This window comes from Colletotrichum paranaense (genome assembly GCF_030867605.1).
Source record: "Colletotrichum paranaense strain IMI 384185 chromosome Unknown Scaffold_4.1, whole genome shotgun sequence".
Classification (NCBI taxonomy): domain Eukaryota; kingdom Fungi; phylum Ascomycota; class Sordariomycetes; order Glomerellales; family Glomerellaceae; genus Colletotrichum; species Colletotrichum paranaense.
In genome coordinates this window covers 1196341-1222397 of record NW_026848962.1, presented here as the reverse complement: position 1 = coordinate 1222397, position 26057 = coordinate 1196341, and the positions used below count along the sequence as shown (strand labels likewise).

Below are 26057 nucleotides of genomic sequence, written 5' to 3'. Positions count from 1 at the left end.
GTTGCAGAAATGCTTAGCATAAACATTGCACCATCTCAGGGCTTATTGATGTGACAGTGAGACAGATGTGAAAGAGACGAAGAGGAAAGGCGAGGCGTCCTCCCTGGTTTCGATAGACCACTCGAACCCCTGTCGACTATGCCCCCATCACCGGCCGGCATCAACCATGCTCCACCCCATCAACTTGCAGAATTGGAGACGAGTCTTCGCAACCTTCAAGACTGGAGCCAAGGGCGGATCCGACAAGTTGGACTCCATCGCGGGATAAAGGGACCTATGAAGGGCATTTCGTTGGAGGCTCCGATCTGAGGAGGGAATGAGAAGGGGGGGGGGGGGCGTGCTCGTTGTGATTCCCCAAGAAAGTGGGGAGATGGCGTGCTCCCCATACTCCGCGCACCTCATCTCCAGCAACATCCGCCGTGCGGATACTCGCCCGCAACATTGGATAGCGGGGTTATGAAGCTCCAGCATCTATGGTGGGGTGGAGAGCTGTTTCTTTTGTGAAGCTTTCGCTTTGATGCTGCGAGATAACAATGGCTCTTCTCTGATAGGACGGCGAGGCGGTCCCTGAGTTGGACCATACTCAAGACCACGGAGCGTCTTCCCTCCAAGTGCGTGTAACGCGTTCGAGCACGAGTCTGACGTGATTCCGATGTCCGGATCGACGAGGGGCAGAGTCGCCGGCTAACAAAATGTGGCTTTCCCATCTTATCTGCTGTGAGATGTGAGCGGAGTCTATCATAGAGTACTGTAACTCACACCTTCAACTTGAATTATCACCAGAGTATTCACAGCTGTAATCATGGGTGACCACATTGACACAACGCCCTCACAAGTCGTGGAACAGAAGGAGGCTCCGATTGAGACACCTTTGAAGAACGGGTCCGACAAACAGACTCTCATTGAGCGCACCGTCGACTCACTCCTCACGCCACCAAAGTCCATTTATGATGATTACCCGATCAAACTCATCGAAAGATACATAGACGAGCCGCGGGAGCTGAGGGTTGCTGTGATCGGAGCAGGTCTATCGGGTGTCCTTGCTGGCATCCTCTTACCAGCAAAGGTGCCCGGCATCAAGCTCTCGATTTACGAGAAGAACGCCGACGTGGTACGTTTCCAATCAATCTTGAGAACGTTATAGAGGAACCCCCGACTAATACCGATATTTCTAGGGCGGCACATGGTTCGAGAACATCTATCCAGGCGTTCGTTGCGACGTACCAGCCCACGTATATCAGTCAACATTTGACCCCAACACACAATGGACGGAGGAATTTGCCCAAGGCGCCGAGATCCGCGACTACTGGCAGGGCCTGGCGCGGAAATACGACGTTTACAAGCACCTCCATCTCGCACAACGAGTTGAAGGCCTGAACTGGGTAGAATCACGCTCAATCTGGCAAATCACCATCCGCGACCTCGCGACAGACGCAATTCGCACAGAGGAGGCCGAGTTCGTCCTCACAGCCATAGGCCGCTTCAACGCCTGGAAGCTACCAGACTACCCTGGTATCAAGGACTTCAAGGGAGTCCTCAGACACGCCTCGAACTGGGACCCCAGCTTCGACCCGAGAGAAAAGAAGGTCGCGGTGATTGGCAACGGCGCCAGTGGTATTCAGCTCACATCAAATTTGCACAAGGTTGTCTCGCGGCTGGATCACTACGCGCGGAACAAGACGTGGGTCACAGCTTCATTTGCGGGCGACGAGACCTCCATCGAGCCCATCGTCATCCCCGAGAACCTCAGAGAGACCTTCCGCAAAGATCCAGAGGCGTACCTCCTGTACCGCAAGGAGCTGGAGAGCAAATACTTCCGTCACTTCACCGGCTGGCTGAAGGGCTCGAGCGAGAACGACGAGGCGCGAGAAAAGTTCCGCAAGTTCATGAATGACAGGCTCACCAAGAAACCCGAGCTCATCGACGCCCTCATCCCAGACTTCTCGCCACACTGCCGGCGTCTAACACCCGGGCCGGGCTACTTCGAGGCCATTTCTTCCGACAAGACGGAGTACATCCAGACGCGCATCAAGCGGATCACGGAGACGGGTATCGAGACGGAGGACGGCAAACACCGCGAAGTCGACGCGATCTTTTGCGCTACAGGCGCGAATGTCGACATGGCGCCTCCATTCCCCATCACGGCCAAGGGCCAGGACCTCCGCGAGGTCTGGCGCCCCGATGGACCGTATACATACTTCGGCTCCGCAACGCCCGGGTTCCCGAACCTGCTCTTCATCCACGGCCCCAACGGGTCGGGACGCTCCGGCACGGTCCCGCACAACGTCGAGAATCAGATTACGTATTTCGCACGCATCCTCCGTAAGGCGAGCCGCGAGGGGATCAAGACAATTCAGCCTACCAAGAGGGCGGCGGACAACTTCACACAGTACTCTGATGCGTTCTTCGCGACGACGGTGTTGTCAGAGAACTGCAGCTCTTGGTATAACAGCGGTAAGGCCGGTTCAAGGATCCACGGCTTATGGCCTGGGTCTGCTACGCTGGCGACGATCGTACAACGGGAGCCGCGGTGGGAGGACTTTGAGTATGAGTATGTCGGGGACTCGGAAAACCCTTTCTTGTGGTACTTTGGACTTGGATGCACGAAGAGGGAGCTGGACCCGGAATCCGACGTGACTCCTTACCTTAAGGCTGGAGGTGTGGATGTCAAAGATGTCCATGAGAGTTGGCATAGTGTTCCTTAGATTTGCGTAGGAGCTCATAGATACATGCGCTACGATGAATGCAACAAAATCAATACCATCATGATCACTTGAAAGAGATATATTTCGAGTGCATAGTCTGCGCCATGGGGATGTCCTGGGTCGACTCGTCGCTGCTTGCTTGCTTGATAGAGCTTAGGTAGTCTCTGGCAGAAGAATCTGTGGTACTTGGACATCGTACAGTGCTTTGTCCCAAACCACCGAAGAGGTCTCGAACCATTCGATTGAAATCAAATGCCAAGCCATCAGTGTCAATGGCGCCATGCCGAACTACGAACCCGAGAAACAGGATAAGCCAAACGGCCCATCTGAAGCCACCAGGTCTTCAACCCACGTGGATGCGCGATTTGACATGCCAAACGTTCCCAAAGACTCGGAATCAAAATGTCGTGCTTTCACTCCTAGCGTGGGGAATTCGACACGGTACCGTGGTGGTGGTGTTGACTATCGACTCTATTGCGTTGATTGACAAGAGCGTCGAGGGTGGTACTCCGGAACCCGTGCGCCGGCAGCGGAATGGCGTGCTGTACCCGGTTGATTTCGCAACCCAAATTCGCCGGAGATTTCCACAAAGTCGTCTTAGCGAGTACTCACTTCAAACGCTAAGCTATTGGGGAATTGGAGTAAGCCTGGCAGATGCTGCCGGGGGTCTCTTGGTATTAGGCAAAGGATGGGAGGAAAGGAAAAAAAAGTTTGTCTGGACCCTGCAGTCTGGGCCCGGCATGTGTCAATGGCAACCATGTTACTTTGGGAGAAGTGAGGAATTGGGCTCAGACAGCAGAGGCGAGCAGTGAAGTTGGCCTGACTATGACATTCAGCTGGACGATCCCTGCATGTTCTTGTCTCTTCTGATCTGGTCCATAAGACGAAGGATTCCCATTTCTGTTGCGATTCCGCCTGCGATAGACGACTCGGCATTTCAGGTCTTGGCTTTCGAAGATATCCAGACATAGTCTTTCTCTTCTTTCATTCATCAGTTCAGCCTTGTGTTACCTTCGATTTTAATCGGAAGACCTTCACAATGGCAGAATACGCCGACCCAGCAAAGGGCGATGTCATCCCTCCCAAGTCGGAGCGTCATCCAGGTTCGTCAACGGTGCAAAGATAATGCTTGCAGTATCACTAGAAGACTGACATTAAAATTCAACAGTGAAATGGTACCGCTCGACGTTCTACAACATGACCATCCTCGGCCTCTGCAACCTCGCGGCCCCAGGTATCTGGGGCGCCATGAACTCCCTCGGCGCAGGCGGCGCCGCCTCGCCAAAGGTCGTCAACGCCGCCAACGCCCTCACATTCTGCCTCATGGTGGTGTCCTGCTACTTCTCCTCCGTCATCGTCCACTACATAGGCATCAAGGGCGCCCTCATCTTTGGAACGTAGGTTCAGCCCGCCTTCCCAACGCCACGAATGTGGAAGAGCGTGTCGGGAAAAGCCCATGCTGACATTACCAAATCCAACAGCATCGGCTACGCCCCTTTCGCAGCAGGCCTCTACACAAACAACCGCTACGGCGTCGAATGGCTCATGCTTCTTGGCGCCGCCCTCTGCGGCATCTCCGCCGGCGTCTTCTGGATGGCCGAGGCCGCCATCGCCATCGCCTACCCGGAGCCCTGGAACCGCGGCAAGGCGCTGGGCTACTGGCTCACCTACCGCCTCTGCGGCCAGATCCTCGGCGGCGCCATCAACCTCGGCCTCAACGCGGACAACGACCAGGCCGGCAAGGTCTCGTACACCGTCTTCATTATCTTTATTGCCATCCAGGCTGCGGGCCCGTTTGTCGGCTTCTTCTTGAATAAGCCGGAGCAGGTGGAGAGGCAGGATGGCAAGAAGGTTAGCTTGGCGATTTTGGAGAATCCGTGGTATGAGATCAAGGCTACGACGAGGAACTTGTTGAAGCCGAAGTTCCTTTTGATTGTTCTTTGGATTGGCCAGGCTGTGTTTGCGGAGGCTGTGTTTTTCACGTATCTTGCCTGTAAGTGTTTCCAGAAGCTCTCCTCTAGGAGACTTGAAGCTAACGTTGTACTGCAGCATGGTTCTCTGTTCGATCTCGAGCTCTCGGATCCTTCCTTTCCGGCATCGTGGCCGTGATTTCCGGTAATCTTCTCGGAGTAAGTAGCTCTCGCAAGCTCGTAGCTACAAATAAGAGACGGTCACTGATGATGCTGGCAGCACTGGCTTGATCGCGCAAAGGTGTCACTCAAGCTCCGCACGAGGTCGACCTTCTGGACTCTCGTCGTCACTCAGGGCGCGTGGTGGCTCTGGGCGACCATCCTCGCGACACGGTTCCGCCAGACCCGCCCTGTCCACGACTGGGCCAGCCCTGGCTTCGGAGCCGCCTTTGCGGTCTACATCTTCCTCACGATCGGATTCCAGATCAACTATCTCTTCCTGTACGTCAAATCCTTCGTGGAAAAAATCTCACGTCGTGCTTGCCGAGACTTCTGGAACTAACATAGACAAACAGGTACTTCATCGTTACAAACCTGGCCGAAGGCGAAGAGGAAGTCATCCGCTACGCCGCCCTGCTCCGCGGAGTCGAGTCGGCGTGGCAGGCCGTCAGCTACGGCCTCACATCAATCACCCTCTTTGGCGAGGTCGGCGCAATCTACCTCAACTTTGCGCTGTGGGCCGTGGCCATCGGGCCCGCGTGGCTGGTCCTGAGACACTTTGGCTCCGGGCTGTCGGCACACGTGGAGGAGGTGCGCGAGGTGAGCGGCGTGGTGTCTAGCGAGGATGGCGAATCGGACGTGAAGCACTAGACAGTACCTTAAACGGTGGGATAGAGTGCGAGTCGGCGTTGGTGATACCCGAATTGCTGGGACGCGTTGCCGGCTGGGGTGGATAACTCCTCTCAGCTTGATGCCGATCGTCGAGACTGGGGTTGCGATGTTGCTATAGAGATTAATGATTCCCTGTTTCTCCGCGCCAGACAATCTCTGTATGAACCTTAATTAAATGCTCTTTCCGAACATCTGTGTCATGTGTTGATGTACTGCCAATGAGGTGATCACCCAGCCGAAATCATCGTGAGACCGACACTTAGGTCGATTGGCGAATGAAAGCTCTGCAGAGACAATCAATCCCGCGCTTCGGACTGCCCCTCATAGAGTGGTCTGCAGTACTGTATCACTGCTGCCAAATTTTGCGGATATTAACCATCCGCCAATCTGTCGCGCGGTAATCTGCAACTCTCTGGTTGGGCCATGTCATCGGAGCTAACATGACGTGATAACCTCATGTCGGAAACCTTGAACCCCACGACCTGCGGTTGCCGGCGGGAGCCGCTGTATCTCCTCTTCAGCCAAGGGCATCTTGGCCCCGCGAATTACAGCTTAACCGCCTTTTGCAGTCTAAATAGCTAAATGGCTTTACACGGAGCTTTTCAGGAGCCATCATTCGGAGGCCCAGGCGAGCTAACGAACAGGAGCTTCCCTGGAAACAATCAGGAAGGCGGAGTGCAGGGGTCGTCGGCATTGGCGTGGGGTCCGCCCATGGCCCGTTTGTGCGTCGTCGTGCGTCTTGCGCCACCGAGCCGTCCGGTGGCATCATCGCCCCGGCTCCACGGTGCCGGACCCACGCCGAGTATCGGGAGGGGCAATTTGGGGTAAACTTCGACATGTTCTGTGTAAGACCATCGCCGGGGGGTGTGTCTCCAAAGGGGACGTCACGTCGTTCGACGCGAACCCCTCCATGTTACCCCGCGGTGGCCGAGGTTTCGCTAAATGATTGTAGTAATAGTCTGGAAAAAGTTTTGTTGTATTTTGTTGTCGCAAAAGCCAGAAACTTCTTCCCTTTTGAAACCTTTCTCATGAGCACAATCGATTCTAGCGAACTTAGAGACTCCAAAGTACTACAGAAGTAAGAAAGACGAAGAAAACATGACCGACACGACGGGAAGCGCAAAGCCGAAGAAGAGCCTCGTGCTCAATGCCTTCGTTGAGATGTGTATGGCATCCAGGTTTCGCCGCAGACTCTCGCATTGAAGCTGACAGTTCCCGTGTAGGCAGTGGACACCAGTCCCCCGGACTCTGGAGGCATCCCGAAGACGAGTCGTGGCGCTTCAACGAAATCAGCCATTGGGTTGAGTTGGCTAAGCTGCTCGAGGAGGCCAAGTTCCACGGCATCTTCATCGCCGATGTTCTTGGTGAGTTTGACTTGTCGTTCAGGATATCGAAATCGGAATATCAGCTAATAACAAAGCAGGCGGCTACGATGTCTACTCACAGTCCCTCGACCCCGCAAAGGTTTCCGGTGCCCAATGGCCCGTCAACGAGCCATTGGCCCCCGTGGCTGCCATGGCTGCGGTAACGAAGAACATTGGCTTCGGCGTGACGGTATCGACGACATATGAGCAGCCGTACCACCTCGCAAGGCGTTTGTCGACTCTTGATCACCTCACGGGCGGTCGGTAAGTAGCCCAAGGACCGGTCACGAAGGTCCCTTGCTAATAGTATCTAGTCTTGGTTGGAATGTCAGTCTCCAGGCAGAATCTTTTGAGGAAGCGCAGACTGACCAGCACAGATCGTGACGAGCTACCTGGATTCCGCAGCAAAGAACATGGGTCTCACCCACCAGCCCCAGGTAAGATAACGCGAAGCCATCCCACGATCCGGGCACTGCTAACAGGGGCAGCACGACGACCGATACGCGCAAGCCGAGGAGTACATCAAGGTCATGTACAAGCTCTTCGAGTCCTCATGGAGAGACGACGCCGTCAAGCTCGACCGCAAGTCAGGCATCTACACTCAGCCCGACCTCGTCCGCAAGATCGACCACAACGGGCGCTTCTTCACCGTCCCCGGCCCGCACATCGTCCAACCTAGTCCGCAACGCACCCCTCTCCTCTTGCAAGCCGGAACCTCCAAGGCCGGCAAACAATTCGCGGCGCAGCACGCCGAAGCCATCTTCGTTTCGGCGCACGCGCCCGCCGTGTGCGCAAAGAACATTGCCGAGATCCGGGAGCTCGCGCGGACGCAGTACGGCCGCGACGGTAAGGATATCAAGGTGCTCGCGCTCGTGACGCCTATCCTGGGCGCTACGGAGGAGGAGGCGCAGGCGAAGCTGGCTGATTACCGCAAGTACGCCTCGCACGAGGGCGCGCTGGCGCTGTTCGGTGGCTGGACGGGCATCGATTTGAGCAAGTATGGTGACGAGGAGGAGCTGCGGCAGGTGGAGAGCAATGCTGTCAAGTCGACTGTTGAGGGGTACGCGCGGTTCTCGCCGGGTACGTCAAAGTGGACGAAGCATACTATTGCCGAGCACGTCAGCATTGGTGGCAACGGGCCCATTTTTGTCGGTACGGCTTCGCAGGTTGCCGATGGGCTTGAGACGTGGATTGAGGAGGCGGATGTTGATGGATTCAACTTTGTAAGTGCCCATGCCGTTTTGTTGGTGGGAGATGATGATGCTGACTATTGATGCTAGGCGTACGCCCTCTTCCCACAGTCCTTCAAGGACATTATCGATCTTCTCCTGCCGGAGCTGCGTCGTCGCGGTCTCTTCTGGGACGACTACGCGGTTCCCGGTGGAACGTACAGAGAGAACTTTTACCGCAAGCAGGGCCAGTCGGGACCGCTGGATGAGCACGTCGCGGCGTCATACAGGTGGAAGGCGGGAGTTTCGGCTGAAGAGGCCAAGATTCCGGAATAAATGGTTAGGATACGTCGTGGTGTGGATGCATGTACCTAGGCTTTGCCGGAACTCGTCAAGGATGGGCAAGAAAAGTAAAAAGAGACGAAACGAAGCTATTCCCAACTCTCGAAACCTTGCAAATGACGGGTTTCCTTCCTCTTTGAGTCTTGAAGACGCGAGAGCGTGAGAAGGGCAATTCCCGGTGCCAGACACACCTTACGTAAGGTAAGTACGTAGCACGAAATGGAGCCAGATCGTCCGGGAAGACGTGAATCTGCCTCAACGAATGAGACGACGCAGCGCAGTCTTAAGGCCGAGATTCGTCCGGCCGAGCTGTGCCGAAGGTTGAGCTCGCATCTACGGAAGTTTAAGAAAATACTCCAGTTTATTTTTGTCGCTGGCATCTCGGGAACCGCCTCGACGGTGGGGGCTTTAGTCCATCTAGGTACTCGAAGCTTAGGGACATGAAGTTCAAAACATCTATGAAAGACCACTAGACAATGCAAACATTGCGCGCATCAACAGACAATACAAAAATAGTGGAAAATCTCCTGACTGAACCTCAGCCCAGATTTGCTTGGAAAACAGCGGAATTCACGAGACTTGATTGGTCAATGGCTGTTGACTCTCGGCTCAAACCGAAAGGATGCGCGGTGAGGTACCTGAAATTAAGCCCTACAGGCTGCCAACAGCAGACTACTCAGGCACATTGCGAGCCTTACAAAGTACCTGGCGACAGGCGAAAGAGACAAGAAGGTTTCTCGCTCTAGCGGCGGGCATGCGGCTGCGTCCTTGAGGATGTTACCGACTGTTACCGAGCCGCAAACCCTCACTGAACCAATCATACTCTCTAATTTGATGACATAATACTCCAAGGGGCACTCTCTACCTCTAAGAAAGCTTGGAGCTATCTTGGAGCTCCCTGGTCTCCAAGGGTTCGTGCTGCGTCATTCCCCACCGAGGGGCTCAAGGAGTGACCTGATCTTTTTTCCCATACCTTGACTCTTGACTCTTGGTCTTTTCTCCTGAGTCCAGAACTGAATGGAGACGCGCTCTTTCCATCGGAACCAAACAAAACTGACAGTATAAAGTCTCGCCGGCGCCCACTTCCTGCCCCAGAGTCACCCCGTTCTCCGTACCTTCCTCTCCTTGTTGTCGTAGTAGGCCAGGCTTCGAACTTCGTCCTCTCCTCTCTCCCCTCCTTTCCACGGGCATTGACCCTCTGTGAACCTCTCCACTCCTCACTTTCATTTGCGTGATCACCTCTCGCGATCATGGCGTCTCCTATTGCTTCCGCCGCTCTGCGGGCTCGCGTCAAGCGGCCCTCGATGCTCAAGAAGCTCACCAAGCCCCAGGATCTCCTGCAGCACTTCCCCAATGGCGCCTACATCGGCTGGTCCGGCTTCACTGGCGTCGGGTACCCCAAGAAGATGCCCACCTACTTGGCGGACCACGTCGAGCAGAACTCGTAAGAACCTCTAGAGGTGCTAGTAGATCTGGTTCCAATAAGCTAATATGTATCGTTCCCGTCGAATAGTCTTCAGGGCCAGCTCAAGTACAGCCTGTTTGTCGGTGCCTCCTCCGGCGCCGAGACCGAGAACCGCTGGGCCAGCTTGGATATGATCAATCGCCGAGCCCCCCATCAGGTCGGCAAGGCCATTTCCAAGGGCATCAACGAGGGCAGGATTCACTTCTTCGACAAGCACCTGTCGCAGTTCCCCGTCGACCTCGTATACGGCTTCTATACCAAGGACCGCCCAAACAAGAACCTTGACGTTGTCGTAGTCGAGGCCACAGAGATCAAGGAGGATGGCAGCATCGTTCCTGGTGCGTCTGTCGGAGCGACCCCTGAGCTCGTGCAGATGGCCGACAAGATCATCATCGAGGTCAACACCGCGCTGCCCAACTTTGACGGTCTCCACGACATCACCATGACCGACGTGCCCCCGCGCCGCAAGCCCTACCTCATCACCAGCGTCGAGGATCGCATCGGAACGAACTCTATCCCCATTGACCCCGAGAAGGTCGTTGGCATCATCGAGTCCGACTACATGGATCAGACCGGCCCCAACGCCCCCGAAGACGACGGCTCCAGAGCCATCGCCAGACATCTGATCGAATACTTCGAGCACGAGGTTAAGCACGACCGTCTTCCCAAGAGCCTGCTCCCGCTGCAGTCCGGTATCGGCAACATTGCCAACGCCGTCGTTGGAGGCCTCAAGGACAGCAACTTTGAAAACCTCAAGGTGTGGACCGAGGTCATCCAGGATACCTTCCTCGACCTCTTTGACTCGGGCAAGCTCGAATTTGCGACAGCCACCTCGGTGCGCTTTTCCCCCGACGGCTTCAAGCGCTTCTACGACAACTGGGAGAGCTACCACAACAAGCTCCTCCTCCGCAACCAGCAGGTCTCCAACTCCCCCGAGATCATTCGCCGCCTCGGCGTCATTGGCATGAACACCCCTGTCGAGGTTGACATTTACGCCCACGCCAACAGCACGTGTGTCATGGGCTCCCGCATGCTCAACGGTATGGGCGGTAGCGGCGATTTCCTCCGCAACGCAAAGTACAGCATCATGCACACTCCCTCGACGCGCCCTTCCAAAACAGACCCCCACGGAGTCAGCTGTATCGTCCCAATGTGCACGCACATTGACCAGACCGAGGCGGACATTGACGTCATTGTCACTGAGCAAGGCCTCGCTGACGTTCGTGGGCTGAGTCCCCGCGAGCGTGCGCGCGTCATCATCAAGAAGTGCGCCCACCCGTTCTACCAGCCCATCCTCCTCGACTACTTCGAGAAGGCCGAGTTTGAGTGCTTGCGCAAGGGCATGGGCCACGAGCCTCATCTGCTCTTCAACTCCTTTGATCTCCACAAGGCACTGGTTGAGGAGGGTAGTATGCAAAAGGTCAAGAGCTTCAAATGAACAGGCCAACATTGCCCGACGCCACCGTCAAGGAACAAGACCTAAAAACGTTTAGAGCTACCTAAAAAAGGCATTGTTGGATTTGCTTGCATTGGTGTATTGGTGCATTCGCAGGGCAGGCCTGCGATTTCGGAGCATTGATAGAATACCTAGTCCCTTCTTCTTCTTTTTTGTTGATAGAGAAATGATACCTCGCTGGATAATGGAGCATTTACATTATTTGCCAAGCATTGGCAGTGGATACCGCATGCTGTCAAAGGTGAAGATCAATCTCGACCTACATAAGATACCACACTGCGCCGGCGCGCCGGAGATATCACTCGGCGGGAACAAACTTCGGCCGCCCGACCGCCGACCCGGAACCCCGATAGCCTCGGCCCGTACAAACTTCCAACTCGAAGGTGAAATCTTCAACCCCCGGCCCCTTCATCTCCGACTACGCTCAACAACCTCCTCCAACGCATCAACCGCCTCTCCAGGCCCATCCCCATGCCCGCCAAAATCCACGCTCACCCTCTCGGCCGCACTCCGGAACTTTTCATCGTCGATGACCCGCTCCACCGCGCGCCTCAACACATTTTCACTTGGCGCGTCGGTCGCGAGATCGATCCCGGCGCCGCTCCACGCCACCCGCGAACTCACGTCGGCCTTATCCTCGCTCCGACCCGCGCAGACTAACGGTACGCCGAAGCGCAGCGCCGCGAGAACGCCGTTGTAGCCTGCGTTGGTGACCATTACGCCCACGTGCGGGAGGAGGCGGGCGTGGGGGATGAAGGTGGCTATGCGGGCGTTTGACGGGAGGGAGGGGGAGGATGCTGGGAGGTGAGTCTCTGCGTTTGGGGTTGTGGCGATGACGAGGAGGTCTGGGCGGTGGGCGAGGGCGGCGAGGGTTGGTGTGATGAGGTTTGCGGCGTTTGTTGCGTAGGTGCCTTGCGTTACGTGGATTACCTTTTCCCGCGGGTGAGCGAGCATCTCATCCCACCATTTAGGTAGAGGCTCGAGCTCGTCTTCGTTGGAGAGCGGGAGGAGCGGTCCGACGAATTTCACGGCTGGGTGGAGGTTCTTGCGCGGGAATTCGAAGGCTGGCGTCGTGGGCATGATGTGTAGAATATCCGACCTCGTGGAATCGTAGAACCCCGACGCCGGCAAGGGCGGAAGACCGAGCTCTTCCCGGTGGGCGTTGAGCGCGGCCGTGAGTTTCGGGTAGAGAAGCCAGCTCGCGGCCGCGTGCGCGAGGGCGTTGAGCCACCGGCCGAAGAGGGTCGTCGGGGGCGCCCAGCCGGTACCCCACGGCGGGACCTCCGGGTCGAGAGTGACAAGCGGGTTAATACCCAGCGTCGCGTACGGTAAGCCCGTGAGGTCACGGAGGCAGTGTGCGCCGTAGGCGCAGAGGTCTACAAGTAGGATATCCGCCTTGAACGCCGACGTTCCGTCGGAGCCGTCGAGGACGGCGCGGTAGGCTGCGACTTGGTCTGGTACCCTGTCGAGAAACAGCTTCCGGAGGGTGGAGACTACGGCGGCAAGGCCAGAGGTCTCCGGGTCCGGTGCGAGGGCGGTCTCGTCGTGTGTGGCGAGCGGGGGCGGGGAGGGGATGAAGAGTGCGCCGGTTTGTGGGATCATGTGGGCGTGGGAGGCGGATGTGAGCCAGGCTACGGTGTGGCCTCTGCGGGCGAGGGCGAGGGCGATGGGTTGCATTGGGTGGATGTGGCCTGCGAAGGGCATCGTTGCGATGAGGACCTTCATCTTAGTTTGAGTTGCCGGAGGTAATTCGGAGAGAGTTTGTGCTCGGTGCGGGTAAAATCGTTAGTTAAAGGCGTCCTAGATGGAAAGAGTGATGATTCTGTAACTGATTAGCATATCTTGTATCACTATCCACTAGGTGCTCTGAAGTGAGATGCGATGATGTGAGAGCGATGCCCCTCCCTTGCCGCACTATGTAATCTCACTCGGGCGCGGATGCCCCGGTTGGTTAGTGTAGGATCGCATGTCAATTAAGGTTAAATAAGACGTTGTGATGGACGTCTCTTACCCTCTCAGTATAGCGATCCAAACGAAACATCTCCTCCAAAAGAATTCGATTGAAATACAATATCTGTCTAGCTGTGGTTGAGTCTCGTAGTCTTGGAAGTTCGAAAAATCCTGATACCCATGACTCTGTCACCGAAGTGACCAAAGTTCACTGCTCCGACCGAAGTTATGCGGGGCTTTGGGCGAGACTCCCGCGGATCTTGACGTGGAGAAACACCGTGTTGACTCCCGCTGCTTGAATATCCTGTCAAAGCCTGTAAGACATCGAATATTCGAGGCTGAGAGGAAGTGTTAAGTTCAACATTTGCAGAGTCCTGATCTGCCAATAGGCTTCATCAGCAGCTGTACCTCTGTTCCAAATTTTCTCCAAAGGCTATACAAGCCTTCTTATTGCTCTCAAGTTCGCGGGCGCGAAGGACGATCGGCGCCCATGTTCCACGTCGTAAGTAATGTTACCACCCTGGGTATTCAATAAATTCTTTTCGCTATACAGTTCATGTCAAAGGAACTCAGAAACATACAGCCGTCATGATCACTGCAGAATATGGACCCACTCCAATTTCAACCAATTGTGTAGATCGAGAATGTCACCAGTCCTCTTACCAACATGGTCTTGCATCTTCTACAAGCATTACTCAACCGCTAGCATATGCATTCTTGCCAAAAAGCCGTGCCCCGGTTCCTAGGCACTATGGTCATTATCAAATGTACCTTCTGCTTCCCCCAAATCGAATCATGCTTGTAGAATCGTGCAGTTAGCTGCTGACAAGGCAAAGAGTCCGCTATGACCGATCGGCGTTAGCTGCCTAAATTGACATAGGCACAGAAACCGGGAAGGATTCGACATTTCAGGACAGATCTTACTATCTATCGACAACATCGCCAGTCCGAGCACTACAGAATCGTAGTCTTTCTTGAACTGGAACGGCATATAACGCGGCACTCCCTCGTGCCATAATCTCACATTTCTCGAATCTTGTCCGAACCATGTTTGCAGACTGGATGCAAGGCCAATGATTAATCAACTTTATCAGCCAGCTATCGAAATAATGCAACCATTTTCCCGCGGTTTACTCTTCTTCTCCCTCCTCGTACTCGCCGCTGCCAAATGCCCAACATACATCGACACCGTAGTTCCGTCAGGGCAAACCCGTCGCTATGGCAATCGCGAGCCCGGCGACCCCATCCTGGCAACCATGCACGACGTCCACAAAACCCTCTCAAATTGCGACTCCATCAAAAGCCTCAAACTCCGCGTCACCAGCCTGGGGTGCTCTGAACATCCTGACCGCTGGAACTTCCCACTCGACCTGGCGTCTGGGTCTACATACCCCTCAGAGCTGCAGTCACTAGACCTAGAGGGCTATCATTTTGGCGATCGGATATGGGACGAGATCCAGGAGCCGCCGTTTCGAACAGGTTCCAAGTTTTGGGATAGGATGGAGTGGACTGGCTCCGGTAGAGCCTGGAAGTGGTTGAGGTATCTTCCGTTATCCGCGGAGCAAAAGATCAAGACGAATCTGGACTTGTGGCTGGATGCCATGGATTTCGGGAGCATCAAGAATCTTACCCTGAGACCCAGGATCGACGAGTATCCTGACGTTGCGAAGCTGATCCCACACTTGAAATCACTTCAGTCGTTGAAGGTTTATGGCGCCTGGGCAAAAGACCTCATCTTGGGGGTACCTGAGAACTCATTGACACATCTGTCGTGGATATTCAGCCACGAGACCGGCGCGTCCGTGTTGCCCATCATACGACACCATGCGCAGTCTCTAACAAGCCTCGAATGGCGCGAGGCGGAAAGCGGGACTCGGCAGCGGCGGGTGATGACGGCGGAAGAAATCGTAGAACTCGGCCGCATGGCGCCGAACTTGGAGAGCATTACACTCGACATCAACCGTAATGGGACATGGCCGATGGAGCACTTTGACGCGCTGGTGACCAACTTCCCAAAACTGACCAACATTACAATCTTCTTGGAGTTTGCGAGCGAGTGCCGGCGACAGCTGGGTGCCTCCACGGAGGGAATCTATGGCTACGAGCAATGGAAGATGGGTGAGGCGTCGGATTGCAGCAGCGGAGTAGAGTCCATGGCCCAGCCGCCGCTCGAGCTTAAACCGGCCATGCAACTGTGGGGACACTTGCGGGAGAAGAAGGTTGGCGATTTGCTGAAGAAGGTCGTTTTCTATGCGGGTGACTGGGAGAGGCCGTGGGATGGGCCGTTGGCTGAGAACGAATGGCTCGAGGGTAGGAGATCATTCTTCTGGTGTAAGGCTTCGGACAACCCGCCGAAAAGATATAATGGAGGGTGTGTGGGGCTGATAGCGGATGTTCCTACGAGGCGTAGTTCCTCTGGGTATGATGAAGACGGATGGGATGCTCCGGGTTGGCAAAGCGATTTGGCTCGGCGAGCCATGCGGATGGAGCTTTGAAGTGGAGGACTCTTGGAGATAAAGCGGAATAATCAAGACGGTGTTTCGTGTGATCCAGATGTTGCCTCTCCCTCCGCGCGAGCGTCCCTGTCCATGAGCTCTCTGACCCAACTTCCGATGCCAACGGAGACGCAGACGGTACTCCATCTAGGCCCGTCACCGAAGCACACAAAGTTCTGAGACAGCCAGCCCACAAGCCCCTGCATCATCTCCCCATCAGAGGACGTCCCCTTTCCCTCCGCAACATCCTGCATCCTCACAGCCTGATCAGTCGTAATCTGGCTGAGAATGTTCCCCGCAACCTCCTGCGGCGTCTTCCAGTACCTGCCCGGCCTCCCCTTCTTCTCGCACTCATCGCCGGCGAGCTGGTAGACCTGCGTGCAGGTACGCTCGGCGAACTGGTCCGAGAGCTTGCGGAACATGTACCCCTTGTTCTTGTAGTCCATCCTCGCCTGGGCGAGCGATAGGAGATACTTGCGGTCGGTGAGATGCTTGGAGTGGCTGAACACGCGGTCCAGGGCTTTGATTGCGGGAGGCGAGGGGCGGGCGTCCCAGAGGTCGACGGTGTAGTTCATGGTGGACCAGAAGATGCAGCCGGCGAGGGTGTGCATGCCCGGGCCGAGGTAGGGGACGATGTCGAGCGGTGGTTCGAGGATGCGGATGAGGCGGTCTGTGTCTACCCAGAGGCCGTAATCTAGACGGGGGCTTGATCTGCCGCTGGCACGGAGGCGCCGTTCTGATGTCGATGATGGGTCTTTTGGCACTATTGAGGACTGGGTTGTTGCTGGTGGCGGCGGTGGTGGTGTCCGGGACAGATCATCGGGTGGTAATTGTGATGGTCCTAATTCTTCAACATCGTGATCGTCGATGTCATTCATGGCATCATCTTCAGTGATATTGGCGAGTTCTCGTGCGCGGCGGAGTGCGGCTCTCAGATCATTTGATGCGGGCTGTCCCTTGAGAGCACTACTGATCTCGGCTATGACATCCTTGAGATTTCTATTCTCCTCTTCGAGCTTCTGAACCTTGGAAGCATGTCGCTTGCGGTACTCGCGCTGGGCAATGACACCGCGCTCACGACGCCGGACCTGGGTCGAGTTAGCGAATCATGTCCATAGCCTGGGCGGATAGGTCATGGGTTACATTACCTCCGCGTCGGCTGGACTCATTCCTTTTTTTTTTTGTTTTTGGTACGGTCTCGTTATGGGTGTCAGTCGTTAAAGCAAGTGACCGGGCTCAACCATGGGCCGAGTCAACGTTATCTCGGATGAGAAATGTTATGGGTGGTTTTGTCTTTGTTGGCGTCGAGAAAGGATTAATCAGCGAGAACTGGGACAGGGCGCATCGTGTCAGCATATGGCGCGGGGCCCACTCCGGCCGCCGCCGGTCCATAACGTTATCTATCCGACTCGGCCCAGCGTCCGGCCCAGCGCCAATGATGTGAATCCTGGCAACTTTGGTCCGAGTCCGAACCTCCAACGTTGACGGTTCTAAGTATCGTCTAGAAGTAACAACCCTTCTTTCCTGAGCTCAATAGCAGAGATTTCAAATACTGGCTGATGACAAGGCAATGATGCCTTAGCCTCGCTGCCCGTAGTATCAGCCAATCTAGGCGGCGCTAAAAGAGCTTAGCCAAGCAATATGCTTACTCCCAAACAGGAGACATGATGTGTTGAATATCGACATCAACATCACCGCTTCTTGATTTCTGAATACATAAATGAAGGAACCGAAGGACCGGCTAGATATTGGTTTCCCCCCCCCCCACCTCTAGGCTACACTCTCATTTCAAGACTTTAGGAATCAGAAACTCAAGAGACCATTCCAAGACCCGAAAAAGTCACCACAATGTCTTTCCCTGCTCCCACCAAAATTTACTGTACGCAGCCATACGCCGCAATTTCCCCGTCTCGCCCAGAACTCTCAACCAAAGGGAAAAGTGCCTTTATCTCGGGCGGTGGCGCAGGTATCGGCGCCTCCATCGCCAAATCTCTCGCAAAGTCGGGCATCGCAAGCCTCGGCCTACTAGGACGCACATTCAAGTCCCTCGAGGAGACAAAGACGGCCGTCGAAGCCCTGAACTCAGAGGCAAAGGTGTTTCTCTACACTGTCGACGTCACAGACGCCAAGGCAACCACCAACGCAGTCGCCTCCTTTGCCAGCTCTGTCAATGGAGGCAAGATTGACATCCTCGTTGCCAACGCAGCTTACATGTCCGACCTCAAGACCATCGCCGACTCCGAACCCGACGACTGGTGGCGTGCTTTTGAAATCTCTGTCCGCGGCAACTTCAACCTCCTCCGCGCATTTCAGCCCGTCGCGAAAACCAATGCTGCGGTGATCCACATCTCCACGGCCGCCATCCATCTCCCCTACATGTTTGGCTTCTCCTCCTACCGCGCCTCCAAGAGCGGTGCGACAAAATTGTTTGAGTACTTCCGCGATGAAAACCCGGGTTTCTTCGTGCTTCAGGTGCACCCAGGTCTCATTGGCGGCACGGTCATGTCGGAGAAGTTTGCGCCGACCGTGGAGGAGTTTGGGCTCACGTACGACGATATTGCCCTGCCCGGGGATTTTGTCGTGTGGGCTCTCAGCGAGGAAGCCAAGTTCTTGAATGGGCGATTTGTTCACGCGAATTGGGATATCGAGGAGCTGGTGGCGATGAAGGAGACCCTTGAGAAGGACCAGAGCCGATTTACTATTGGGTTGCAAGGCTGGTACTAGACCATGTGGAGGCTGCGTATGGTTATTATGAGGTCTGCGGGAAAGCATCTGTGAAAACAATCTACCGTACCCAGTTGTCTTACGCCTAACTATCCATGGTAGAAAACTGCGGGTATTTCTCAGGGCTCGCTGAAAGGGCCTTGGCCCGCACTTTCCACTCAAGCACCAATGTATAGAGAAGAAAGAGAAAACAGCAAATCTTACCTCCTTCCCGTCTTCTATTCCTCATTGCTGTTGATATTCGCACTGGTAGGACCCCCCCCCCCCCTTAAGACGTTCTTTATGTGCCTCCTGAACTTCTTCTCTTGGGCTGGACGTTGCCGGGTCTAGCTGTGCCCTCAACGTGTTTGGCTGATCCATATCTAATGGAATGGAAGCATAGGTAAGCAAGGCTAAAGTTGATTGCGAAGTCAGAGTACTAGACGATAACCGTAGAAGTCAAATTCATGGTTCTCAGGTCTCAAGGCACAAACTCCAACTGAGCCTTGTAGATGCGTGAGTATTGCACTCTGAACACAAATGTATACAAACAGAATTGAACATCACATCTATTGAATCTGAACGGATCGGGGCGTGAAAGGGGCTGAAGACGACAACCATTCAGACGAAGTCGTTTTTGATTCACCTTGGTCAACTAACATACACTTAAAGCACGTGACTTTCGAACAGATGTTGAAAGGCTGATCTGAGTAGTTTTTCAATACTTGGCCTGTCAAGCTGCAAGCGTCGATATGCATAGGTTCAACAAATACTGCGTTATACTCTCTCCATTATTATTAGCAGAAGTGGAATGCCGATGAAAATGAGACTCAGAAGAGTGATACAGTGCACACAAGATACGGAGAAGACTTTTCGTTTCCAGGATATAGTCCAATTACCTCAACAGTTCGGCCACCTGTCTTCCCAAGGTTCACTTCCGCAACAGCATCAATGTCTCCCAGTATTACCACGAAAAACGGTAAGTCCATTGGCTTTCCGCTATTTACGAAATGTCCCGCCATGGTCAACGACAAATAAACTAGCAATTGCGGCCGTTACTTTGGCTGGATGCTGAATTACTGTTCTCGGTCACAACGCCGAGACAAGTGAGTGGGGTATCCGATGTTAGTTAGAAGCCACCTCCCGAATAGTCGAACTCCCGATGAGAAGACGGGGAGGAAGGCACTAGGACAATCGGATGGCCCTTTAAAGAGACCGGGACCGTCCGCAATTCGCGCATGATGCTTTGGGGTTGATTTGTGCCTCCCTCAAATTACGAGAATGGTTCGCGCTCGTTCTGCTACCAACGTCTGGTCCTCCACGAAGTCCCACTCTTCCTATGCATCCAATACGTTTTGTGTGATAGTTTATTGAATACGGATTTATTCTTTTGAGAACAGAACTTGACAAGTTTAATTCTCAGATAAAACCTCAATGGGGTCACATAAGATCCAGGCCCACGTCCAGGGAGCTGGCTGCGGGTCCAGAGCCGTTGGGATGACGGTGGTGGAGCCAAAACATCGTTCAGCCTCCCGGATGCGGCCCGTCAACGGGATTCAAAGGCAAAAGATTCCCCAACCGGCGAGTCCCCGCAGTGATCATCTGGTCCACTATCACAATATGCGGTATGAGGCGCCCGTGTATTTGGCTCTCCGGATATTGAAGACCCCTTGGCGGAGACGAAAGCGTACCTCTCCCTTGTCCGAGGTGACGAGAATTCGGAGCTCTTGCTTCTGCTCTCAACACTGCAGATTATTCGGTAATTGTGATTGAAAAGATATTTGGCATCGTGCAATTCTATAAAAACCCTTTCTCTTCTCGCTGATTGAGAGGTTTACATCCAACATCATCCCAGCCCACCCGGAATTCCAGCAGTTCCATTTTCACTCTTCAACACTCTCAAGTCTTTGGCAAGAAAGAAACTCCTTTTCCCTCCAATATGAAGGCCTCGACTGTTCTCCTCGGGATTTTCTCGCCCCTCGTCATCGCTGCTCCAGCTACACCCGCGGACTCCAATCTTGTTGAAAGACTCTCCATTCTAGCCCCGGTCTGTCAAGGAACTCCAGTATGCTGCTCGGGTGATGTCATCAGCGGCGTAGTTTCTTCAAACTGCGTAGCACGTAAGATGTCCACATCGATCCTTGGTTCGCAGGAGCCTAGTGTAAGTCCTTTCAAGCTGATGAATGAGCACAGCTGTCACGCCTCCCATCACCACTCTTGGGTTTCAAGCTGCCTGCCTGATCGATGGGAACCGTATTGCCCGGTGCTGTACTATCAGCCTTGTAAGTTTTAAAATCGTGGTTCTTACTGTGCTGTGGCTAATTTCCAAATACAAGGCTGGTTTGGCAGTCCTTTGCAAGGCGCCCGGCACCTAAGGCGCTCGTCGAGTCTTTCGCCACACTTTCGGCATTCCCAACAAACGCTGTACTCAGAAATTGATTTTCATAGTACTTAGGCTTCGTAATAATTTAATATTTTCGATCTCAATTGACGGTTTTCAGCCCTTGTCAAATGGAGTCCCATACGCACCATACCATGATAGAATGTTGCCTTGTACCAATTGACTGTCTCAAATGATCCGAGGCTTAGTTCCAGACCGTACATATTGATCTGAATTGTAATACGGGGTTTCATGGGCTTGAGGGTCTCAGATACAGGGTCGTCTGATTTATTTCCATCCTCATTCCATGATGTGTGAACAGCTTTGCCATATGGGCGGCTATTGGAAGTCGCTATGAGCTTTATCAAAAGTTACTTGTGCAGCACGTACCTCTCCATCGCACACGTATTATTTTCATGTCCGCCATCATAGTAGGTCACAGGCAAATGTTCATGATCAGCCAATAATTCACTTACAATCAAATACTTGCGTCTAGTTCTAACTTCTTGGAGGCGCACCGTCTCATGCTAGCTCGACCAATGATCAGCAAGAGAATTATAGAAAATGGATTATCATTCAAAGCTGACCACGATATATTTGATCCACATTGATGTCTGAATGTGATTCGCCAAGTTGAAGGGAGTCTCGGTGATGCTCGGACACGGAGCCGTCGGGTCCATAGCGGGGCCGGGTAGCTGTAGTCGGATGCCCGGCGTTCAATCCCATTCTGGTCAATTCGCTGCTCACCGATGGGATGTGGTCCACAGATGGACGTTGAAATAGACTGTGTTCTCATATAATGCCGATCTGAAAGAGCTTCTTTGTTTCTGGATTTTAACGTCTAGTTCATTGCTGCTTAGTCGTCTTCCATCCTTATCCCGGTTCGGATGGCGAGCTGTGGGGTTCCGGAATCCGCTTGTAGATGTCGCCATCGCACCCATGTAAGCACGACGCGATGTCGGACACAATACCGACCCCATCCATGGTCAAAGGCTCCAATCCACGTTTTTTCTTCGCATGTGCGCCGACGAACCGCGCCCGCGCCGGCGGCCTGCATCAGGGATAGGTCGTCCGACGATGAGCGCCGCCCAGGATTGCCTCATTACGAATTACGATAACGCCACGCGAACCAGGCTTATTCCAGCCCATTGGCAGCCGGTCCCAACCAATCTGAATTGGACTCGGTATCTGACGAGCTGCAGAGTCCAGAAACCGGGGTGGGGGGTTCCAAGGAGCAGACACAAAGAAAAAAATCAAACTGGTGCTACATCACGGAGGTTGCCCGCTTGGGGAGTTCTCTATGTAGAGGGAGGAATGAATATCCCGCAGGACAACAAGGGTAGAGCGATGCAGAGACCGAAGGAATCGGCAATTTCTTAAAAGCTCGACATCGAACGGACCCCATTTCCTCCCGCACTTGCATGACCTTTATCCATTGCGTCGGGATCGGAAAAGCAACATCAGCTGCAATGTCGTCAATCGATCAAGCAAAGCAACCACATGAGGTCGATGAGGAGGTCCAGGATGTTCAACCTACGAAGCCCGTGTCGCGATTTACTCGCTGGTACCGCTCGCCTTTGTTCAACGTCATCCTTGTAGGCTTGATCTCCTTCACTCAACCTGGGATTTGGAATGCCCTCAACAGTATGCGATATCCCTTTGCCTGAGAGAAATCACAGACTAATCAATACCTCAAGGTACCGGCGCTGGTGGCCAGCAAGAGCCTTATCTCGTCAATGGCTCCAACTCACTCACCTTTGGTATCATGGTCTTCGGTTGCAGTTTCTTCGCCATCATGGCCAATAAGATCGGTTTGAAGACGGTTCTGATCATCGGTACCCTTGGATACGCACCCTACTCGGCATCCATGTACGTCAACAACCGTTACGGTGTAGAGTGGTTCGTGCTGTTTGGTGGCGCTACCTGTGGCATCGCAGCATCTGCGTTATGGGCAGCTGAAGGTGCCATTGCCTTGGGATACGCCGACATCAAAGATAGAGGCAAGTTCACTGGTATCTGGCTTGGTCTGCGTGAGCTCGGACAGCTTCTCGGCGCTGCCATCCAGCTCTCGCTGAACGTCAAGGAGAATCAGCGCGGAAAGGTCGGCTACTCGACCTACCTGGTCTTGATCGCCCTTCAATGCCTCGGTCTTCCCTTGGCGTTGCTCGTGTCTCCCCCTCAGAAAGTCATTCACAGCGATGGCAGGAAGGTTGCCGACCCTACCAAGAACAAGGCTGTCCTGGGAGAGTTCCGCAAGTGGCTGAAGCTGCTTAAGAAGAAGCAGTTCTACCTTTTGATTCCCATCCTCGTCGGTTTCAACTGGAACAGCACGTACCAGGGCATCTACTTGACCAAGTACTTCTCGGTCAGAGCGAGAACCCTTGGCGCCTTGACATCTGGTATTGCTGCATCTGCTGCTAACATCTTCTGGGGCTGGTTCTACGACCTGAAGTGCTTTAGTCGACCCCAGCTCGCCAAGATTACCTGGTCCTGCTTCTCAGTCATCATGCTGGGCTTGTTCGCATGGCAAGTGGCCAACGAGAAGCTCTATGAGGACACTGTTCCCAAAGTTACCCTCGATTGGAGCACCCCTGGATTCGGACGTGGATTTGCGGTCAATGTACTCTTCCGGTAAGTTCAATGATGTTCCGTACCTTATCGATCTTTTCAAGCCAGTACTAACGACTCGCAGCTTCATGAACGAGTCGCACTACATGTTTGTGTACTGGATCATGGGTACCTTCTTTGACGATATCGAGACTCTAACACTCGGCGTTGGTCTTGTCCGATCATTCGAGTCCATTGGCTCCTGCCTAGCCTTCGGTATTGGTGCCGTTAAGGTTTCGCCAATGGTAAATCTCATCGTTGCCTTTGTCATGTTTGTGGTCTGCGTTCCTGCGACATCGTGGGCCGTTCTGCTTGTGCCAGAGCGACCTGTCGACAACACGAAACTAGAGGCGGAAGACTCTGCTGTCGAAGACAACAAAGTAGTCGCGACCCCGGTGGATGTGACTACGACAGCGGCCGCTGTCGATGGTCCTCGGAATGTTTAAGATACTACGATGGCATATGTTCATGACTTTTAGCATCAGGCACAGCCGACTGGTTGCCTGAGGTAAATAGTCCAGCCATGCCAGACTATAGGCAATGAGAATTGAATGAGACCGTCTTCAATGTTTATGACCATGTGCTGTTGTATATGATGCTTGCTATCCTTGTCTCGTTACTTGTTCTTGCTGATCGAACTATTTACATCGTGAGACTGAATATGGACATAAGAATTGATGAACTGTGCATGTCAGACTTTTGGCTCCCATGCAGCCCTCAAACTCGTCTTAGCTCGACATCGTACTTAGATAGAAGCCTTGTCAAGATTCTCGGTGAAGTTCTCGTCCTTGAAAGGCACATTGGCACTGCCAAAGTCGGTGTTGTTGAGAGCAGTTTGCATGTTCGTCGACATAGCGTCCCAGTCAAGGACCGGGTATGTCTTGCCGGTGGTATCAGTGAACTGAAGCTCATGGTTCAGTAACAGCTGTGTGAAGTATTCCACCTTCACACCATCACCCTCCCGTTGCGGATTAGTCGACTTCTTGTAGTCGCCGTGACCGGAAGCAGCTCCACCCAGGATCGTCGGGTCCGCAACAGAGGGGTTGTTGAGCCAAACCACCACGCTCTCCCAGTCGTGTCTGTGAGAGCCGGTGGAGACGCCATCGTTTGGCATGTCTTTGGGGAAGTACCAAGCATACATGATGGCGTACTTGTCGTTGTGCCATGTGCCTCTGGCGTAGGTCTGGCCCTTGCTGGTGTCTCTGCAGCCTCCAGTAGAGCTGCCGCTGGGTTTCAGACCACCGCTGATTCAATCGTCAACCTTTTATCTTTGTGAAAAACTCCTTGGACACGTACCTTGTGTCTCCGGCATCATCAACAGCAGTGTATGGCTGGCACCCATGAGCGATATGGAGGAGCGGGTTGAATCGTGCGATGGCTTTGCCGACAGTGTTATCCTGAACTTTCTGGGCGAGAGGACTAAGAGCGTCGTGGCCAACTTCTCCGCGAGAGTCTAAAACAGTGGCAACGGGAGCGGCAAAGGCACTGCTCAGGAGGCTGAGAAAAGGAAGGAAGGCGGTAGAACGCATGTTGCAACGAATGACTACGGCTTGTTATTAGTTGAAATCTTCTCGGCCCTCAATGAACGGTCATCATACCAGTAACGAATGAACTAGCTGAAGTGAATGCTGGCAATGAAGACCTGCTTCCCTGGTTGCCGTCTATGATCTTTGGTGAAATGAAGTTGATGGAAGTAAGTTGGCACAAACAGCAACAAGGACAGGGAAAAGGGCGGCTTTTGAAACCGACTCGATCCTAGAAAGTGTCAAACTCGGGCTAGGCCAGATCCAATTTCCAGTGGATTGAAGAATCGCATGAGTTAATCCTGACTGCAGGTCCGCAGCACGCGCGCGGCGTTCGGAAACCTGATCGGGTCCGAAGTCTACAACATACAGGGGTCATGACAAATGAGACGAACCACTGGTGCTATCAAAAGATCAGTAAATGCTACCATTTGACATCAGTCGAATGAGGTTGGGGTGATCTGGCCTCGAAAGCCGCCAAACCGGAACCGAGGCTGATTACCTGCGTCTTCCGCCGGGCATATTGATTGCCACACCAAGCCCTATAGCTAAACCTTGATGTGGTTCTTGAAGCTGTCCAATGTCCAGAATTAGCGACGCCTAGTCTGGCGGGCTGAGAACCTTCATTTAGCTGCGGCTTTCTGTGTGGGCCCGTTGGTGTCGACCGAGTCAGTCCAAGGTTACACTCTTTCCCGTGTCCATGATTGATAACCCAGCCTTCACCACCGTTTTGGTCCAATTTGGTCCACAACTTTCAACCTGTTACTGGACGACTGCCAAGTATCCCGTAGCCTGCTTGATTGGGGGGCACAAGGAGATCCGAGTTGTCCGTGCCAAGAAGGCTCCATCCGCCTGACCATCGTGGTCCTCGCGTGGTTCTCCAGAAGGTTAAAGGCGTCTATCTTTGTTGCTAGTCATGATATCAAAGCATTGACGCACCGCCTTGTTTTCCGATCCGCAAAGCCATGGGCCCACTTCTTCGCCTGACTGCTCGGGATGGGATGGCGACTTTCAACATGCAATATTTCAGGGCTTTGACAAGTCACTCAAAAAGTTTGGGTTGATCTCCTACAACAAACTGCAACTAGCACAAAATG

The 26057-nt window shown here is 53.8% G+C and overlaps 11 protein-coding genes across 11 annotated transcripts; 8 read left to right on the top strand and 3 right to left on the bottom strand.

Annotated features, from left to right (window-relative positions):
• Nucleotides 1–802: 802 nt before the first annotated feature.
• On the top strand, nucleotides 803–2705 carry CPAR01_05389 (4-hydroxyacetophenone monooxygenase; the record flags this gene model as incomplete). The annotated part of the gene is made up of 2 exons (XM_060489668.1): nucleotides 803–1111; nucleotides 1176–2705. The coding sequence occupies 2 exons, from the start codon at nucleotides 803–805 to the stop codon at nucleotides 2703–2705; spliced, it is 1839 nt and encodes a 612-aa protein (XP_060351134.1).
• A 1039-nt stretch (nucleotides 2706–3744) lies between these two features.
• Nucleotides 3745–5485, top strand: CPAR01_05388 (major facilitator superfamily transporter; the record flags this gene model as incomplete). Its single annotated transcript, XM_060489667.1, has 6 exons — nucleotides 3745–3808; nucleotides 3874–4102; nucleotides 4187–4698; nucleotides 4755–4834; nucleotides 4896–5116; nucleotides 5191–5485. 6 exons carry the CDS (start codon nucleotides 3745–3747, stop codon nucleotides 5483–5485), a joined length of 1401 nt encoding a protein of 466 aa, XP_060351133.1.
• Nucleotides 5486–6604: 1119 nt separating this feature from the next.
• CPAR01_05387 (dibenzothiophene desulfurization enzyme A) lies at nucleotides 6605–8375 on the top strand (the record flags this gene model as incomplete). Its single annotated transcript, XM_060489666.1, has 7 exons — nucleotides 6605–6671; nucleotides 6730–6870; nucleotides 6930–7134; nucleotides 7185–7197; nucleotides 7248–7307; nucleotides 7359–8093; nucleotides 8151–8375. The coding sequence occupies 7 exons, from the start codon at nucleotides 6605–6607 to the stop codon at nucleotides 8373–8375; spliced, it is 1446 nt and encodes a 481-aa protein (XP_060351132.1).
• Nucleotides 8376–9631: 1256 nt separating this feature from the next.
• CPAR01_05386 (acetyl-CoA hydrolase) lies at nucleotides 9632–11284 on the top strand (the record flags this gene model as incomplete). The annotated part of the gene is made up of 2 exons (XM_060489665.1): nucleotides 9632–9825; nucleotides 9895–11284. The coding sequence occupies 2 exons, from the start codon at nucleotides 9632–9634 to the stop codon at nucleotides 11282–11284; spliced, it is 1584 nt and encodes a 527-aa protein (XP_060351131.1).
• A 426-nt stretch (nucleotides 11285–11710) lies between these two features.
• On the bottom strand, nucleotides 11711–13027 carry CPAR01_05385 (PdmS protein; the record flags this gene model as incomplete). The annotated part of the gene is made up of 1 exon (XM_060489664.1): nucleotides 11711–13027. One exon carries the CDS (start codon nucleotides 13025–13027, stop codon nucleotides 11711–11713), a length of 1317 nt encoding a protein of 438 aa, XP_060351130.1.
• A 1334-nt stretch (nucleotides 13028–14361) lies between these two features.
• CPAR01_05384 (uncharacterized protein) lies at nucleotides 14362–15747 on the top strand (the record flags this gene model as incomplete). Its single annotated transcript, XM_060489663.1, has 1 exon — nucleotides 14362–15747. The coding sequence occupies one exon, from the start codon at nucleotides 14362–14364 to the stop codon at nucleotides 15745–15747; it is 1386 nt and encodes a 461-aa protein (XP_060351129.1).
• Nucleotides 15748–15779: 32 nt separating this feature from the next.
• CPAR01_05383 (uncharacterized protein) lies at nucleotides 15780–16916 on the bottom strand (the record flags this gene model as incomplete). Its single annotated transcript, XM_060489662.1, has 2 exons — nucleotides 15780–16835; nucleotides 16896–16916. 2 exons carry the CDS (start codon nucleotides 16914–16916, stop codon nucleotides 15780–15782), a joined length of 1077 nt encoding a protein of 358 aa, XP_060351128.1.
• A 679-nt stretch (nucleotides 16917–17595) lies between these two features.
• CPAR01_05382 (uncharacterized protein) lies at nucleotides 17596–18471 on the top strand (the record flags this gene model as incomplete). Its single annotated transcript, XM_060489661.1, has 1 exon — nucleotides 17596–18471. One exon carries the CDS (start codon nucleotides 17596–17598, stop codon nucleotides 18469–18471), a length of 876 nt encoding a protein of 291 aa, XP_060351127.1.
• A 1918-nt stretch (nucleotides 18472–20389) lies between these two features.
• CPAR01_05381 (uncharacterized protein) lies at nucleotides 20390–20825 on the top strand (the record flags this gene model as incomplete). The annotated part of the gene is made up of 2 exons (XM_060489660.1): nucleotides 20390–20570; nucleotides 20644–20825. 2 exons carry the CDS (start codon nucleotides 20390–20392, stop codon nucleotides 20823–20825), a joined length of 363 nt encoding a protein of 120 aa, XP_060351126.1.
• Nucleotides 20826–22299: 1474 nt separating this feature from the next.
• On the top strand, nucleotides 22300–23883 carry CPAR01_05380 (uncharacterized protein; the record flags this gene model as incomplete). Its single annotated transcript, XM_060489659.1, has 3 exons — nucleotides 22300–22474; nucleotides 22528–23461; nucleotides 23523–23883. The coding sequence occupies 3 exons, from the start codon at nucleotides 22300–22302 to the stop codon at nucleotides 23881–23883; spliced, it is 1470 nt and encodes a 489-aa protein (XP_060351125.1).
• A 299-nt stretch (nucleotides 23884–24182) lies between these two features.
• CPAR01_05379 (necrosis inducing protein) lies at nucleotides 24183–24966 on the bottom strand (the record flags this gene model as incomplete). The annotated part of the gene is made up of 2 exons (XM_060489658.1): nucleotides 24183–24681; nucleotides 24734–24966. 2 exons carry the CDS (start codon nucleotides 24964–24966, stop codon nucleotides 24183–24185), a joined length of 732 nt encoding a protein of 243 aa, XP_060351124.1.
• Nucleotides 24967–26057: the final 1091 nt, after the last annotated feature.